This window comes from Colius striatus, chromosome 10 (assembly GCF_028858725.1).
Source record: "Colius striatus isolate bColStr4 chromosome 10, bColStr4.1.hap1, whole genome shotgun sequence".
Taxonomy (NCBI): domain Eukaryota; kingdom Metazoa; phylum Chordata; class Aves; order Coliiformes; family Coliidae; genus Colius; species Colius striatus.
This window is the reverse complement of record NC_084768.1, coordinates 20,761,062-20,779,657: the sequence shown is the minus strand read 5'-3', so window position 1 is coordinate 20,779,657 and position 18,596 is coordinate 20,761,062. Positions and strand designations below refer to the sequence as shown.

The 18,596-nt window shown below is 39.6% G+C and overlaps 1 protein-coding gene across 1 annotated transcript in view; it reads right to left on the bottom strand.

Annotated features, from left to right (window-relative positions):
* The window catches only part of RC3H1 (ring finger and CCCH-type domains 1), a 75,320-nt gene that overhangs the window by 26,287 nt on the left and 30,437 nt on the right, over positions 1–18,596 (bottom strand). Inside the window, exons 4-14 of the mRNA XM_062004323.1 lie at positions 17,251–17,490; positions 16,099–16,274; positions 15,103–15,303; positions 13,805–13,937; positions 11,589–11,707; positions 9,487–9,599; positions 5,302–5,583; positions 4,727–4,938; positions 2,975–3,351; positions 1,853–1,984; positions 1,080–1,250 (exon numbers count right to left, since the gene is read on the bottom strand). Coding sequence (XP_061860307.1) covers positions 1,080–1,250; positions 1,853–1,984; positions 2,975–3,351; positions 4,727–4,938; positions 5,302–5,583; positions 9,487–9,599; positions 11,589–11,707; positions 13,805–13,937; positions 15,103–15,303; positions 16,099–16,274; positions 17,251–17,490 — 2,156 coding nt within the window. The remainder of the gene's footprint in view (positions 1–1,079; positions 1,251–1,852; positions 1,985–2,974; positions 3,352–4,726; positions 4,939–5,301; positions 5,584–9,486; positions 9,600–11,588; positions 11,708–13,804; positions 13,938–15,102; positions 15,304–16,098; positions 16,275–17,250; positions 17,491–18,596) is intronic.

Genomic DNA, 18,596 nt, shown 5'->3' with positions numbered 1-18,596 from the left:
CAGGGAAACCTGTCTGTGGGCAAAGAGAAGCAGCTGGAGAGAAGAATCCTGATTTAGTCAAGTGGTTGCAACAGGTGAGCACTGCTCTACAAAAAATAAACTCTAGACAGAAACTTTTTCCCCCTCTCCTCCTTGTCCAAAGAAAGGTCACCATGACAGTGATAATACATGAAAAAAAGATGATAGAACACTTTTGCAGGAAGGAGGTGAAGGAGAAAAAGACATACATCTCTAAAATAGTCCTTCAGACTGAACAGTCCTTTTTCTTGAAAGATTTGAATGTCTTCCTACCTGCATAGGCTATCAGTGTACTTACTGTTGAGTGCTGCTTAAAAGTTAGGAAGATACAGAAGAGTGGTATAGTATTTCAGAATTCTATTTCTTTTCTTCTACACTCATGACTCCCAGAAATGACACCTTAGTAGCCCCTTCCTTTTTGCAACACTGACCTAGCAAAAATGCAGCAGCACAAAGTTAAGATCACAGCCAGCCACTCATAGCTTCAGGGAAGGATTGAACCAGCACAGTTAGAAAGTGTCCTCAAGAAGAATCAGCCTAGTATTATGTTATGAATTTGTTTCTCAGAAGCTTTGCACAAGTTCTGGGTTTTCTTGTGGTCATAAACCACAGAAAGTCCCTCAAGGAAAAGCTAGTAACATTGTTAAGAGCTATAACAATCAGCTCAAAAGAAATGAATAGCACAAAGTTAAGTTACAGCATCTCCCTCTGTCAGGAAGCAATAGATGGACAAGTTTAATTAACAAGCTGTCAGTACAGAGTCCTTTTTGGATTCCAAGTTAAGTGAAAAATCATGGGAAAGTATCTCTTGCTAATGGCTTCAGAACAGAGTGGTTAACCTGTAGCTATATGAAGAATTTTAAACACAGCTATGCAGATGTAGGACTGTTCTAACTTTGAAAATAAAGCACTCTGTACACCTGCAAATGCATTCTTTGACTGTAATGCACTTTTGGGCTTAAATACAAGCACTGACATCTTCCTGGAAAGCAAATGAGTAAGTCCCTCCCAACCCACAAAAGCATCAACTCTTCTTCTATGCTCTCCTAATCCCTACATACCGCCATCTCCACACTCCTTGCTGCCACAACATCTTTGGGTTTTGCATCTTTGGTTCCAATGTAGGAGCCGATGGTGTCACAGGACCAGGGAGAGTATTGGCTGTAGTCATTTCCTTTGTATTTCCCAGATACTTTCAGGTCTTCATCCAAGTACTGTACAAAAACAAAAATCTGGTTCTGTAAGTGAAGGGAAGAAGCAATTTCACAGCCACTACTACTTAGTTAAACAGCAGTGAACTTGACGAAAAACACTACCAGGATTTCCCCCCTGCCCCGCCCCCCTAGATCCACCACAACTTGGAATTGGGCCACAGCTAGCATGAAATGTGTAAAATTCTCATCATCTGGCTATACTCCCAGTGCTGACTGTTCACTCGGCCAGTATGAAAGTGGTATTTTGACCTTAGTTAAAAAAAGTAAACCTCTATCAAGTTGTTACTTAATCCTAAACATGTCAGGAGCAAATGAAGCAAAGTCCAGTAACGATGAAGATTGCCTACTTCAGTTAGTAATGGCTCAAAACTAATTATCTTGGTTGCAACAAAAGAAGATAGCTTAGGATTGGTGGCAGATAAGAGAAACAACAGCTAATCGAGAGACTGAAGATTGTACTATAAGGGCTTTCCACCCGAAGCACAAAATTGACTTCTTCCCAACACATGCCAGCATTGTACTGGTTTAGTTTTCTTGTTATCATACATCAGCACATACAAGCTCCAAAGTACTTTTTAAAACATGCTTAATACTTCACGTTTTTGTCAAAATACGCTTACCTCCTCTGAATGAAATGGATGAGGCAAGGTTGGTGATGGTGCAAAAGGAGGTGGAGAAATCACCTTCCTCTCTTCTAGCTGGGCCATGATCTCTTTCCTTCGTCGGTGAAGTTCGTCCAGGCTGGGATGAGGCTGAAATGAAGAGAGAAATACATAACAAAATATGGCAACTGTAAGAAAAGGAAAAGACAGTGAATAGACAGGATCATTACAGCAATCACTGTGTTGAAGTCATATTTAATACAGGACAGACACATTCCCACACCAGCCAGAGACACCCCAAAGGCAAGGAATGTTACCTACAACTAATTAGATCCTCGACTAACACAGTGTTTCTATCTTTAAAACTACTAATCTTTTGACTCTTAGATAGCTCAGCCAGACTATGTCCCAAATTGGCAAACCTTCCACTGAAACACGTTCCAGCAGGGCAAGCCCTCATTTTGGTCATATGTAGGAGGGTAGTAGAACACTGCCCATAAACCTAGTCACCTCTGTTGATTATTCATTTTGCAATAGAGCTAAAGATCCCACAAATGTGTTGAACTGAAAAATGGTGACTCCATAAATTACATTAAAGATGTTTCTTGGACTCAGCAATATGATTCAGAGCCTTTAAATGACAGCTACGTAAGACCAACTGTTCTACAGGACTCAATTCCAGCTGGTGATTTACCAATACAAGTTTGTACAATTCTACTATCAAGACCTTCCAGTTCGCAATCTTTGAGTAGAGAAAGTTTAAAGAGCAGAATTTTTAGTTCCTTCATCAAGAGACTGTTTGGACACACTGTATGTCATCTGCACAAGAAAGTGTTCCACTCCAGTCTCATCTCTCCCAACAAAGTCAGGGCCATACAAGACTTCTGTACCGAATTATGCTTTTCTACCTTGAGCATTAAGTAGCAGCCCACTCTTTTACATATTAATGTCATTATAATTACAGAGCTGACCAGTAACCAAACTGCCTTCCAGTTTATCAGCTTTATCAAATGTCACCTTTCTTAAAGTTCAAACTTCTAATTCCTCACAAAAACAATCACCTTACTGTAAAAACCTTCATCTTCAAGTGGCTCGTATTATCTCTCAATCAACTATACGAACACAAAATAAAACCCATACCCTGTGGCATGAAGGTCTGATCTGACTGAGATGTGGAGTCACTGGGCAATAGCTCTCTGTTTGCTGGTATCTGTCTCTGGATTCAGGTACGTAGGAAGGTACAGCTGCTTGTGGAATTTCAATGGGTACAGGGCTTCCTCGGACAATCTCCTCTCGCTGATAGGGCTGGACAGGGGGATAGACGCGGCGGCTGTCGTAGTGTGGCGGGTATATGGGCTGTCCCATTGGAGGGTACTGCTGTGGCTGTGTGTACTGCGGGCTCACCACTCGATCCTGAAGGTAGGGTGGGTAATGGTCTAAGTAGGGTGGACCAGGTTCAGGAGCTGACGGAGGAGGTCGCACAAAGCGAGATATGGACTGACTGGGATAGTAAACTCCTGAAATAAGGCAAGAGAAAGACACATAAACACATACAGACAGTGATTATCAAAACTGTCCAGAAAAATCAATTGTTTCATATACTCCAGGGTACAAGTATCACACAAAGAATGATAGAAATTAATTCACATCTGATTTTTGCCCCACCACCTAAACAGTATTTCTGCTCAACAATTAACCACAGACAACCTTGAAAAAGTAAAAGCTGATCCAAAGCTCAAGTGACACAGCTTTAATTATTTAAATATGATATTAGCAAGGTGTAACGGTTACAGTAGCTGGAGAAGACATTAAGACTGAGGCCACCACAGGTGCCACAGAAGTCCTGCTAGCATGCCAAACAGAAGTAATTCATTAGAATGTCTCTGCAGATCAATATGAACGATTTTAGCTAGACAAGACCTAAAAATTTATCTCAAGTTTACCTTACGTCTTTATCCATGCAATTAAAATTCAATTTGTTCTAGTATATCAGAGCTACTGCCTGTGTGAAGAAACTCAGATTAATTAGAATTTAAAGATTTGTTCTATCTCTTGAACAGCCGAAGGAAATTGCAATAATGTGAATCACCAAAGACTTCTAAGATCACATCTCCTTGTTACATGAAGATTTTAATAATCTATCTGGAATGTCTGGATAATTTAACAATATGCATGACTGTGCACACTGTTAAGAAAGCCTCCATCACATTTGGTGGACAACTCAGATCTTAATTTGCACACACTAAACAAATGTAAGGTTTTTGTCTTCAAAATGTTTTGCAGCTTGCTCAGAAGTGATCTCCCTCTCTCCTTCCTTTCTAGGGCTTTTTCAACTTTCCACTTCCTTCAGCCTTTCATTCCTTATTTTACTTTCATATTAACTTTGTCATTCCTCCATATCTTTATACTTAGAACTTTTCCTCATTTCTTCTGTTTATGATGGTGGGTTTTTTCGGTGTCCAGTCCTTCTCTAATTTCACCTGTCTACCCAAAACACACATGTGCAGACATTTCTGAAACACACACTTTTCATCAAGGACAGAGGTATAAAGCATAACCCTCTCCACTGGTTAAAGATTCATTTCCATTTTGCCCAAGCCAAAATGAATTAAGGTTTACCAGACACCTGATCTAGCTCAGTTGGGAAGAACTGAAGTAAGAAGGATTTGCCACCCTGGATGGATACAAACCTGTTTTCACTTGCATTTAAGTCCTCAGTCAAGACATAGAAAGCTTGTCAGCTGTTTTATTATGCCACCACTACATTAATGCCTATAGTCCATGAAATACACAAGAGAACCACAACTTAAGAGCTTCAGCAAATGCCAGAGTGGGAAGAAAGAATAAAATCTGTATGAAGATAAAATACATAGAACTTGGTCTCAAACTTACCTTGTTGGTAAGGTGCTGGCTCAAATGGTGGGGCAGCTCCTCTAGGATCTTGATAAAACATATCTGCTTGCTGAGTATTATATAACTGAGACCCTCGTGGTACCATTTGCAACTGCTTGCTGACGGACACTGAAGGCAGATCTGCTGGTGCCCGAGGAGGCACAGGATGAGGGTTCACTGGTAAGGCAGGAATCTTCGGGACAGATTCCAACCTAAAAAGCAGAAAAATAGCACTGTTTATTAAGGGCTGAGATAGCACACCGTGCTTTATAACATTGTTCTTTGTCTACATTCCACCTTCTGAAGGCTTGTATCACCTTCTTCAATGCAGTTGAGAGTTTCAGCTTTAGTTTTTTACTCTATTTAACCAAAAAAGCACACCAAAAAAGCACACCAAAAAAGCACACCAAAAAAGCACACCAAAAAAGCACACCAAAAAAGCACACCAAAAAAGCACACCAAAAAAGCACACCAAAAAAGCACACCCAGTTTCTTTTCTGGAGAATAGGTTTACTTGGTTTTGACTGCATATTTACACACATGACACTATGAACAACAGTTAAAAAGATCCATACAAGTCAGGAGGGGATCCAGGGGCACTGCTGCTCAGATGGTCCATCTTCCCTGGCTTCAGAGCAGTTTCATAACCAGAGTCAGTCCCTCTAGAAATAAGTTGCGTCACGGTGCTGCCTGTTGACACAATTCCATTTGGCAGAGCAGAAGTTTTCCTGTTGGGCAAGTCCACTCCCCCATCCTCTGAGATGATAGCTCCTGAAGGCAGGCCCACCTCATTCAGCTGGTTCAGGGAGGCACTCAGGGGTCTTCTGGGAACCAGACGCTTGTTCATCTTACGGAATCTGCAGGGGAAAAAAAAAAAAGAAAGTTGCATTTTCAAGAAGGCCAATGACATCCTGGGATGCATCAAGAAGAGTGTGGCCAGCAGGTCGAGGGAGGTTCTGCTCCCCCTCTATTCTGCCCTGGTGAGGCCTCATCTGGAGTCCTGTGTCCAGTTCTGGGCTCCTCAGCTCAAAAGGGACAGGGAACTGCTGGAGAGAGTCCAGCACAGGGCCACCAAGATGATCAAGGGTATAGAACATCTTTCATACGAGGAAAGGCTGTGGGAACTGGGGCTGTTTAGTCTGGAGAAGAGGAGACTGAGGGAAGATCTTATTAACATTTATAAATATCTAAAGGGTGGGTGTCAGGAGGTTGGGACATCCCTCTTTTCTATAGTAGCTAGTAACAGGACAAGGGGTAATGGGATAAAGCTGGAACACAAAAAGTTCCACTTAAACATAAGAAAAAACTACTTCACTGTGAGGGTGAGGGAGCCCTGGCACAGGCTGCCCAGAGGGGTTGTGGAGTTTCCTTCCTTGGAGGTCTTCAAGACCCGCCTGGACATGTTCCTATGCGACCTGATCTAGGTGAACCTGCTTCTGCAGGGGAGTTGGACTAGATGATCTCTAAAGGTCCCTTCCAACCCTACCATTCTATGATTCTATGATTTTTCAAACCCAGATGCTGTTGAGAGCTTCAAATTTTAATTCAAGTTTCCTAAGGGCTGAGAGAAATTTATAATAAGCAGCTTCACTTCTATTTGAACTAACAGCAGTTCCAATTAGAACAAGAAGGATGGATTTTTCACAAGTGCACCAAGAATTCACAGCTGAATTTCACGCAGCAAGTTTCAAATCTTATTTTCAGTACATGTAAACATTTCAACTGCACAGAAGCAAACCCAACATCTCCAAACACTACCTATATTAACAGAAGCTTCAGATTAAGAATCACAGACTAATCAAGTCTATTTTATTCAGAGAAGAAACTAATAGCAGAAGACTGAAGTGCCAAAAGATGAACAGATTCTCTTTTGCACCCATTCGTCCAACAATAAAATAAGCCTTGAGCCACGAGACACCTTTCACAGCACAGATTAAGATTTATATTACCATACCAATACGCAGATTACATTTTTTATGTTGTCTCAAATTAAATGACTGCAGAGGTAACAACTCTATGAACACACTGTAATTTCAAAAATTAACTGCTTCTGGTATGTCTGAACAAACATGAGCCTTTTAACTAATGTATCACCAAAAGAAAAGAAAATCAGCAGACTGACAGTACTGGACCAACTAAGAGAGGAAATTCCAGAGTTGAGGGTCACCATTAAATATCCTGCCATTAGCTTAGACACCTGAATGCAAGTAGAAGGACATATTTGCAGGCTTGAGTGTTCCTGCTGTTCATACTGCAGAGTAAGAGGCTATTTCCTATGCAAGATGGTTTCAGCATTTTTGCATCTAATAAGCAAAGTAAGATGGTAACACTACTAGGAAGGTACATATATTAATGCAGAAAAAAAATGGGGGCAGTTATACTCTATTACTCTATGTGCAGGTCAGCTTTACATTTGTCCAGATGCACAGCATTAACAGCAATGCAACAGAGGCAAAAAAACTAATACTGACTCACCACCTTGTTAACCACAGAGGCAAAAAAGATGAGCTGCTGGGGGTTGTTTTCTTTTTTAGATGCAACTGAGTATAGAGGCAAACAAAGTGAAATCTTGCTATACAGACTTGAGTTGTTCATCTGTAGGAGCTCACTATCTTCTAGTCTATTCTAACTCTTCATCAACATCCCAATTTCCTTTGCCTGGATTAATCATTACCCACATAATCAAACTACCGATTGAAGCTACATAGTGTTGACAGTGGGAATCATTCAGAATGCATTAAGAGGGAGTAAACAAATCAGGCTATCACCACAGTAAAGGCACTTAAGATAGGAAGCTTTCTAAAGATCTGCTGCTCAGAAGTCATTCTAGCATCTCAAGTCAGTCATACAAGTCAGCTGGACACAAACAGGTAAGCAGAAGTGAGGTCCCTAGGCTGGAATTATGGCTCTACTTTAACAACCCGTTCAATATCCAAATGAGTAACAACGGGATGTTGGGAAACCAATTTAATCTTCTCCCTGCCAATTACTTCTGGACACTTGCCTTCCACCAGGTCTCTTACAAGTACAGTGTCTGACGGCTCCTCTCAAACGGCTTGCATACAACTTGAAAGATGAGGACGACTGGCCGTCCCTGCCCATTCAAGTAGAACACAAGAGTATGTCCAAGAGACATGTGCAAATGTATAGATATCCACTCAATCAAAGGTGACACCAAGAATTTCTATAGCAGCCTCCATAATGAAACACTTAGAATGAGTTGCATAGTGCTGTCCTCTGGGTTTTCCTGTACTGTTTTATTAATCTTTCAGTCTCCACACGGGCAGGACAAAAATAACTCCAGAAAAGTTTAATACTTGCCTACACACACTGGATCCTTGTCCCGTGCCAAGAGGGAAATCAGCTGCTGTTTAAGCAAGTCTAGATTATAATTTTCTAAATAAGGCGCCTACCACTTACTTGCCCATAACCTTCCTACAAACTTAAAAGCTATAGAGAGAGATATGGAACTCCACAGCAGTAGCAACATATTATTTTTACTAAACAATTTTAAAGGAGGAACAGTAAAGAAATGTGTACTCAAAGGAATGAAGCAAAGATAAAATGTACAAGGAAGAATCAGAACTCAAAGTTTATAACCACCTACAGAAAATTCTGCAATATGAAACAGAACAAGCTTTCACTTCACCCCACAACCACTATAGGTAAAACAGGCCTCTTCTGCCTTCAAAGCAGACCAATAGTCCTTGATACACAGACCTAGCTCAGAGATACTGACTCATCAACTTTGTTAAGCATCCAAACCAGCACTACCAATCTCCATTTTCTTAACATCAAGATAGGGAAAAACCCAATTGTTTTTGTAGAGCACAAGTATGAAAGTCCTATTCTCTGTCCATTTGAATAACTGCCTTTGTCATTCTAACACCACGTGCTCTTTTCTTTTTTTTCCTCCCTGTTTTTCACTGTATGCTGGCTATGCAGTCAATGGACTGTCATATGAATGCCTCAAGTTTTAGATTAAGGAAAAAAAAGACTGTATACCATTTCCAAGTCTTTGGAGCTTTCTTTTTGTTAAAAAAAAACCCAAACACCTTTTCTTGGAACAACGTGAATTATTTTAGCCCAAAACACAAGTAACAAGTTGTATATACTGCATAAAATGCATTGTATTTATTTCTTAAGTAATCCATTTTACTTAAATTGAAAAAACCTTCAGAACAGCAGCATCTTGCTCTTGGATAACAGAGTGCCCTCTCTAAATTTGTAAGAAATGTAGCTTATTTACTGTAGGCTTCATATGACCATTTTTAGTTCTTCAACAACAGCTTTAATCACTTTAAGAATGTGCAATCTGTTGCAGAACGAAAACTTGCAATGCTCATTTTTAGCTCTCTGGACAGTCCAAGCAGCACAGATGAACAAGAGAACTCCTATAGCTGGAAAACTGCCAGCAACCTACCTGAATACAAAGGGAAGATGAGAACACATGAATAAATAATCCTAATGGATGCAGTCAAACAACATGTTTAGTCACACTTAAGAAATAAAAGCCCAACTCCAAAACCTCAAGTAATACTTGTGAGAACATCACATTTTCAGAGGTGCTTTACTGCTGAACAAAGCAAAGTCTAGATTAAAGAATCAAAAGTTCCAAAACCGAAGAATTTCTGGTACAAGTTTTTCATGTTATTTCTTGCTAATGTGAGCCTCTCCTCATTTCTAGATATGATAAGTAACTCTTATGGATAAGGTGGAACAGAGATTGGACTGACTTCTACTAGAAGAAGTATACTTACTTTTCTAGCTCCTCTTGTGAATGTGCAAAGGTGCAGCTGGCCCCTCGGGGGCATCCTCCTCTCTGTTTCATGTCTCGGCACATATATGTCTTGTACTTGCTGTGCTGAGGAGGCTAAAGAAACCAGGTGAGATACTTGAATCAAAGTGCACTTAACCAAGAAATCACTATATACTCTTATTAAAAGCCTGATACTTGACTGTTGCTATTTCCTTCAATTTACATGTTCCAGAAGTACCTAATGTGAAACAAATGACTGGAGCAGCGCTTGTGTTTGGTTCTTCAACAGAACTAGTAGACTTGAGAGTAGATATTTTGACACCTAAGTCACAATCAGATTTTTAAAACATTCTTAGTCAATTTCCTTACTTGAGCTTGATTGGAACACAGTTGCATGTTTCAAAACATAGTTAAGTGGAGAAAACTAATAGAGGTCGAAAAAATTTACCATGCTTCACCAGAAACTGCCAAATATTCATCAAGCTTTGTGGTAGACTGAAAATAAACACAATTTAGTCAGTTACTTTTCCATTGCCTTCTGTTATCCTAAAATGGCATTTGAGTATCCCTTTGATCTATATAAGAGTTCAATTTCATCAACTTCCCTTCTACCTCCTTTCAGATTAAAAAATCTCTTCACTATCTAAGATAATTATTTATGTTGATTGTTGAGGATGCAGTATTACTCCTATACAGATCAGCAAGGTATGGGTTGTCTTCTGTGTTTTCCTTTGTTAAATTTCCCAAGAAACAACTACTTACTGCAATCTTGTTGTCTGAATGTTCTCATTTGCCAGTCTTTAAATAAATTGAGAGGCCAGAAGTGGTCTCAAAGTCATTTAAGTTCCTACAGTTTTTATGGCAGAATTATATCAGAGGGAGAAATACCACACTAGTGTCCTCACTGAGAGAAAGATCTGTAAAAGTAAACTCTAGCTTTTTGAGAAACTCAGCCAAAATACATCAATCTGTAAGAAGTCATTTACAAACTGATTTTTTTTTCCTGTCTAATGTAGTAAAAAAAAACAAAGGGGGGAATTTAGGTAGGGTGTTCAGAGCTGCACAGCCTTCTGCTGACCACTGCTGCCAGAGAGCAAAGCTTGGCCCAATACTCTTTCCCACTTGGGAAGCTCTGGGTTCCCTTCCAAGCAGCACAACATGTACCAGGTCCAGCCAATGGTTTCACCAGAACAAAAGCCTTCATTGTGTTTCCCAGTCCATTTTTCACTTGTGTATGCCTACTGCTTTTCTTTTTGCTGCTAACAGTGCTCACCCGGCATCCCAGCAATGCAAAAAGATAAAACAGTAGAAATAATTCACTCTGATTTTTTTGTCTACCCCTCCCCCACCTTTTTTTTTTTAGTACAGATAATCCCTCTGCTAGTTCAGCTCCCCAAACCAGCTCTCCAAGAAGATGTGCCAGAGTAAGGGAGGGAGTGGAAATGTGTGACAGCTCCGTTCAGCAGCAGCTAGCATTTTTATCAACTTAGCTATATAATGCAATGAGATCAAAAGGTACCTGTGATAATGACCAAGGCAAGACAAACATATATAGATATAGATATAAATATCTCTTTCAACATCATTTTGCTTCCAAAACAAAAAGGTTTTTTTTCAGGAACCTGGCAGATACCTTCATACAAAGTCTTCCCAAAGTTTTACACTTCGCAGAACATGAAGCATACATCAACACGGAGCTATCAGGCTGAAATGTGTCACAGTACAACAAACCCAAGAAATTCAAACGTCAGAGTGCTAGGCACTCTGGCTTCTCTTCCTCACCCCCTAGTCAGGAGGGTTGTTTATGCATTTCCCTAAGGCTGCAGATAGACCAGAGGATATTCTTTTCATCCTAGTAAGCTGTGTAAATTAACACCAACAACTATTTGTCAGGGAGGATGCAGGGAGTGTGTGGAAGTGTGTTGCTTTGGGTCTGAGATTTTCTTCCTTTCTTGTTTCTTTTTTGATGAATATGATGCAGTGCTATTTTTCATCAGTTCCTCATCAAACCAAATCTCTCTAGGTGATATTAGTAAACCTTTACTATTGGATATAGCAAATAAAATTTGGGGGCAAGTATTTCCTAAATGGTTTAGCTTTTACCTGTTGCTGGTCCGTTCCTTTCTTGCTGTGATTCTGGATATAATCAACTAAGCCATGAACCACAGTCCTCACAGCAACTAGTCCATTTTCCAGTTGTTCCCATGTCGGAGGTGGAGCATCTATTGCATTGACGGCAAACAGAATGTAAAAAGAAAAGTCAGAAGGATTTTCCAAAACCAGGTACAAAGATATCACAAAATTTCACTAGAGTACCAAAACGATTTTATCAGAAAAATATGTAATTACATAAAAAGCATTTAACACCTTAACTCAGGGATATATACCACTTAAAGAATAAAGCTATTTATAGACTCTAGATTGAACCACATAAAATACCTAATGAGTCAGCAAAACTATAATAAGCATGTCAAATTAGTTCCTTTTACCAAAACTTTTGTATCCCACAAGAACTCCAGAGTACATGTGTTGTACAAACAGTGCACATAATGAATAGTGCTGCAAAATACTTCCTTGCACTCAGTCTCCTATAGGTAAAATCGTCTCTGACCTAGATCGCACAAGGCAGAGTCACTGGGCAGCAACAGAAATTGATGCCTCACATTGTAAAACATCCTAAGGCAAATCTACGTAGGAGACCATCATGTAACATAGAGCAGCATGAATAAATTGTACAGCCTTAATTCTATAGGGGCACTTGTTCTTTCTAGCCAATTTACTTCTCTAATCATTTAATCTGTTCCAGCAGATGACACTCCCATTGTGTGCCTACATGCTCTGCTGCAAAACAGAGGACCTCAAAGTGCTTCACTATGCACCTTTCAAGGTGTTTAGCACAATTACATTCTGTTCCACCCACAAGGACTAAATTCTTCCAGAGGAACTTCATCATACCTACAGAACAGCAGGAAAGCCACTCAACAGCACAGAACAGAAACATAAAGATGAGACTCATCTACTGAAACTGAGTGAGGCTATTAGTTTTTCCACTTTCCGTATCACATTTGGCTAACAAATTTGCACTACAGACACAGTTTCATGCCTGACTTGTTATAGTGAGAGATTTGGGAAGAAAGCACTGCATTTCCTTTAACTGTGAAGTGCAACTGGTCCTCATTTGAAAGGCAAGTTTATTTGTTTAAATAAACAGAAACTAAGACCTACAACTTTTCATCTCCTGCAGTCATAATTTAGGCCTTCACATTACTTTGATATTAACATTGATTTTACAGATACTATAAGGTATAAAACTTCAGCCATAGCACCCTGTTCTGTCCCTTCTCTCTCAGGCAGCTTATCCTCACAGAGCTGCTGACTTTTTCAACAGTTTCCATCTTTCTCTCCTCTGTCAACAGCTTAGACTATTTCCCAGTTATATCCTTTGCAACCAACTTCTTCCTCCCAGAGTGTCTTTCATACCTTTGCAGATTTACTTATTCTCAAGAAACCCACTACATTTCCTAGGCTAAAAATTTTATTTTCTAGACTGACTTTTGTCCAGCTTCTGTCCATTCTGTCAAAATTCTACTCTGCAATGCAAAAGAATTTACACAGAAGATGCCTTATGATTTCAAGGTGCCCCGAAGAGAGTCCTCAGAGAGCAATATCCACCCACCAGAGACCTCAGATCAAAATCTAACACACATAATTTCTAGAACAAAGAAAAAGATGTACAGTTTTTAGGTAAATTAATGGAAGTCTTTAATGTGTTGAGTGGTTTCCTGGAGATTTAGCCTAGTTTGTGAACAAATTATTTGCTCCGGTGAAGAACTGGAGAGAAAAAGGTATCTCAGAGTGATAGCTAAGGCTCTGCATTGAGCACAGTGGTTATACTAACCTCCCTGTTGCTTCGCAAATCTGGTTTCAAACAGCAGCATGTGTAGCAAAAAAGGTAAAAGAAGGAAGTTCAGACTGCTGCTGCTCCCCCTAGTTAGCATTGCCCAATATCAAGTGTACACCATGTAATCTCACAGGATTACATGTACTCAGCATCCTCATCAGTGCTGTCAACAAGGAAGTTCTCTCAAGAGAAGTGGTGAAATTACTCCTGTCATACTTCTGAAACTATTTTAGCTTCTGAATAGTTCAGCTTCTCACACAGGTTATCGCTGTTCCCAGACTGGTTACCACTCAAGAATCTTAAGTTTTAGAGTTAGAGGATGTTTCCTTTCACTTGAATAGCTTTCATTCTTTCAATAGTCTTAAGCTCCTCTTGCTAAACCGTAAGATGAAAGTTTTCATAAAACATCCAGACCTACCTGGACTGGGATCAATATTTGCCAGGAGCTCTAGGTGAGGTCGAAGACGATTCAGGTTAGCTGGATCTCCAGTCCTCTGAAGAGCAATAGTTAATTCCTGAACACTCTGTGCAAATGAGGCTGGGGTCTGCAACTTAAAAAAATTATAATAATTAACTTTCTACAGGCAAAGCAATCTCTCATGGTTTCTGAAGGTTGCTCCACAAGCTCACAAGAGCTGTCTTCAAAAACCCAAGTAAAATGTTTTTTGCACAAGCCCATTTCAGTCAGCACTGCTATTAAATTCCTTCTCCAGCACTAAGAACACACAGCTCTTCGATACTGCAGGTTACAGTAGAGCTCAAAATAGACAAAACGAAGGCTGGTATTATTTCTAGCAATGCAACCTATTTCTTTTCCATGTTGTGGTGGCACCCAGAAAATACAGAATATCTGACATAATTTAATTTAGTTTTTTGAAGAGTCTAATATCTCCAATTCTCAAACCAACAGTTTTGCATCCTGCTTTAAAATGAGCACAACAGACAAAGAGAAAAATGGTTGAAACACAAAGACAGCTAGCAACATTCCATTTAGTAACATCACAAAATTTCAGTAGTTAAAATCCTTCAATTCTACCTAGATGCTTCAGGACATATCTGGCAGGACAACTTAAAAGATGAGCAAAAGCATAAATACACAGCAGGCTGATCTTGAAACTAATTCTCCTGCACACTGCCAAAACAATTGTTTCACAGCTTTTGTAACTGTTCAATAATGTTCTGTTTTTCCCAGTTGGAGGACTCATATCAAATTGCCTCATTTAAAAGCCCAGTTATCCTATATATCCCTTAAACAAATGACCTCTGGGTATTTCCAGAGGTCAAACGACTATTTCAGAAACGTGCTCCCATCTCTCTTACCTACTTCTAGTATAGACTAGGGGATTGACTCTTTCAACTTATGGACTAACTTCCTGCCTGGAAACAAGAACCATTAACCTCTGTTACTCCATTGGCAAATATCAGCTGTTCAGAAAGGACACATCCCAGCTGTGTAGCTAACCTTTAGTGTCTCCCTATCTGCAGAAAGAGATAAAGTAGAAAGAGATGGCAGGATGGAAGAGGGAGCGGGGTTTATTAGGTTACAAATACATATATTCTAATTATCCAGGCCATAACGGGTTTTTAAATAACTGGGCAAATAATTAATGGGTAAGGCGAGTGCACATGGGCATTATTTGTAAATTCACATTACAAGCATTTAAGTCTACCATGGTTACAAACAAGACAGACTGGGCTGATTTTAGGTGGCTTTACCTTGTCAATGATCGACTGCATGTGAGATTTGTGAGACTGGTCTCCGTATAACAGAGAGGACCACTGATCTGGTGCAATGCGTAAACCTGCTTCCATAGCTATTTGAACTATCTGGGAATCATGTTCCCTTCTCAGAGCTTCGTAAGTCCGAAATTCCTCCTTCAGTTGCATAAGGGAGGAATCCTCATCTCGCTTTGTCACCTAGTGGGGAAAACCAAGCCAAAAATAATTAAGCAGGATAAGCCAGGAATTATGGCAAGTCTAAGGCAAATGAAATCTTCACCCAGTAACTAAGTTCTTCAAACTCAACTGAACTGAAACACTATGCAATGAACTAGACAGCTTGCAATTCATAAATAGGAACCTCTGTTGAAATGGATACCAAACATAACTTACTCAGACCCTGACCCAGATCTTAGTGGAAACCTCACACTTCCTAAACGGCAGCACTACCTCTCCACTCAAGGTATTTTGTTTGTACTGCAGAATTTTGTTTGAGGGTACAAAGTATTTTTCTCCTCACTTAGCAGCAGTGAATGACATTTGAGAACCTAAGAATGGACCATAAAATACTGTATAGTACAATAAGCAGCTTAAGTCTCGTGTATACAATTCTGATATCCAGAGCCTCCTATTTCTTTGTTTCTAACCATATCACCACTCAATTAACAGAACTGGGAATTTTCCAGCTTTAAGTCTCTTTTAAACTCAGAGTTAAATTACACCGACTTGCATACATGCTTTGTTACTATAAACCTATGTAACCTGAAGAGAATCAAAACCCAGCTTCACAGCTTACAGCTGCAGTTTCAGCCTGCATTGTCATCACAGCTGGATGACAGAGAACTCTCTAAAAGCAGGTGTGACTTACTGAGCAATACTTTCTGTAACTACACATTTTAGGCACATTTGATATTGCATGGAAATTAAAATTATAAGTAAAAAACAACAGTTTTCATAGCATTATGAAATCTTCTATCAGAATGTTCTTCGTACCTTGAAGCATGAGGCTCTATAAAGAAGCTGGACAACATGCCCAATGCTAGTTTTAGAAGCCTGAGGAAATCGCGGTTCCAGCCTCTGAACCACAAAGAGAACCAAGACCTTCCGTGACAGTGCAGATCCATCTTCCAGCGCTAGAAGAACCAGCTTTAAAGCCTCCTCTTGCATTGCTGGTGGTGGGCAATATAGAAAGAAGAGGAAAAGGATGAGAGAAGTCAAGAGTTCTGCAGTTTCTTGTTTCCTGACAAGTGGGGGACATTAATTATTTGTTCTATTTTGGGTGTCAGACAGGAATAAAGGAGTCTTCCTATCTATCATCTGAGTCTCTCTTGGTTATTAAGAGTTTTCAAAATTTATTGCCTATATCCCACAGATGAAAAAGCTGATAGTCTGAGGAAGAGCAAGGTTGGTTCCTATGCAGGTAAGAGTGCAACTAGTGTCCACACTGATAAATTCGGTGCTGCAGCACCACATATCTTACTAGGCAACAAGCCTCTCTTCCTTGAGGATAGTTGGCATCCCAAAGTTAATTGTCTTTCATTTGTTTTGGTGGGGAAAAGCTGCTTTTCTTTTTCTTTCTTGATTTTAAGAAATTGGCTTCATATTTAAAGGCATTGTTTTTCCTCAACAAGCAAAGTCTACATGTTCAGTAATAAGACTTCATTAACTCTTTTTAAGCAAAATTGACTGGCTACTAAATCATTCTATGGAAAGGAATTTAATTTTTAAGTATGTGTCTTGAAAATGCTTACACACGCTCCAAACGTAACAGATTTCTCCCCACAATTGTTTTGTATGTTTATTATGCTAGAGAAGGAAAATAAGCCACATCTAGCTACTTCTAATAATCTTCTTTTCTAGAAGTCCTACTTCTTCAAAGAACAGTGAGAAACTACTTCCTATTATTTTACCTTATGACAAGAACAAAAGGAGACACAATATTCTGAATTTTACAGAAGACCTGTAAAAGCACTAAAAATGTGACAACGTCCATGACAGCAGCCCAATACATAGGTTATTAATTCAGAAAAACTACTGTTAAGAAATTAAGCCACTGCCTAATAAAATCACTCAGGCAATTTGACACCCATTCTCCTCAATTCTAAACTGCTTCTAGCACAGCAGTAGTACTGTGATGTTACCTACCTGGTCCAAGGAACTGGCAGCCTCTGGCTCTCACTGCAGCCCAAAGGTTGGAAGAGAGCTGCTGAGGATTTTGATGTTGAAGAATAAGCTCTGTGACTGTTCTTTCACCAAGCGACCGTGCTGCACGCATGGCTCTGATCCGCCCTTCTTCTTCCACTAACTGGCAGTGAACTAATGTCACAAGTTTCCTTTGCATGGGACGACTTAGCATGCTCTGTGTAGTACTGTTAAGACCCACACCTTCAAAACAAAATGAAGCAGACAATAATATAAACTACTTTGTATCTCCTTCCACTAACTGGCAGTGAACTAATGTCACAAGTTTCCTTTGCATGGGACGACTTAGCATGCTCTGTGTAGTACTGTTAAGACCCACACCTTCAAAACAAAATGAAGCAGACAATAATATAAACTACTTTGTATCTCCTTACTCCAGCCCTTCAATCATGGTACTGGTGAAGTGCAAATACAGTTCTCCTCATGACAACTTTGTTAAACTCAACACTAGAGAAGGCACATCAAGAGCCCATTTTTGTCAGTTTATTTTACTCAGCATTAAAAGCTGGGAGTCAGTTTTCCCCCAGGTTTAAGTTTTGTTATTGACTGATTTGGCACTCTAATAAAGTAGAACCTTTAATGAACTCTCTCTCCGTGCTGGTAGTCTGTCCTTGACCATCTCATACAGATTGCCAGGTGTCTCCTCAAGTGTAGGACTATAACACAGTCTTTCCTTTATTCATGGCCTTCAGGTATCACTGCCTTCTTTGTCTTTATATTCAAAAAAGACATTTGCTTCTTGTCTCAACTGTTGGCCTAGCCAAATTGAACTTATATCAAGTTAAAAACTGTGATGTGCAAGAACTTGTTCACAAATGTGCTGGGAGAAACGTAAACTAGGTTAAAGGAACAAGCAACTTGCTAGACATATGGCTGCTTTACAGAGTTTATTCCACAGCATGCAGCTTGTTCACTGAGTCACTACTACTCAAGTGTGATACTGCTCTCACACTGTACCAGCAGAAGAGCTTGAGATGTAAAGATTAGTTTTTGGAAGCCTGATGCACATGATGCTCACCTCTACTAATAGAGTTGACATTTTCCAAGTCCACCACATGTCATGTAGATAAAATCTATACTCTTGAATCCAGTAGTTTTGCTAACTTAAAATTACTCTGATGGGTCCAGCTCTTATTAAACATCTTTTACAAACAGTAGTAGTTATTTCTCTTAAATATTCTATCTGCAGTAACTGTCTTATTTCAGTTTATTCCTTCTCCACAAACAAGCTGCATTACTACAATTATCTCAAAGCAAAGCATGACTCAAAAAAAGGCCGATTTATCTAC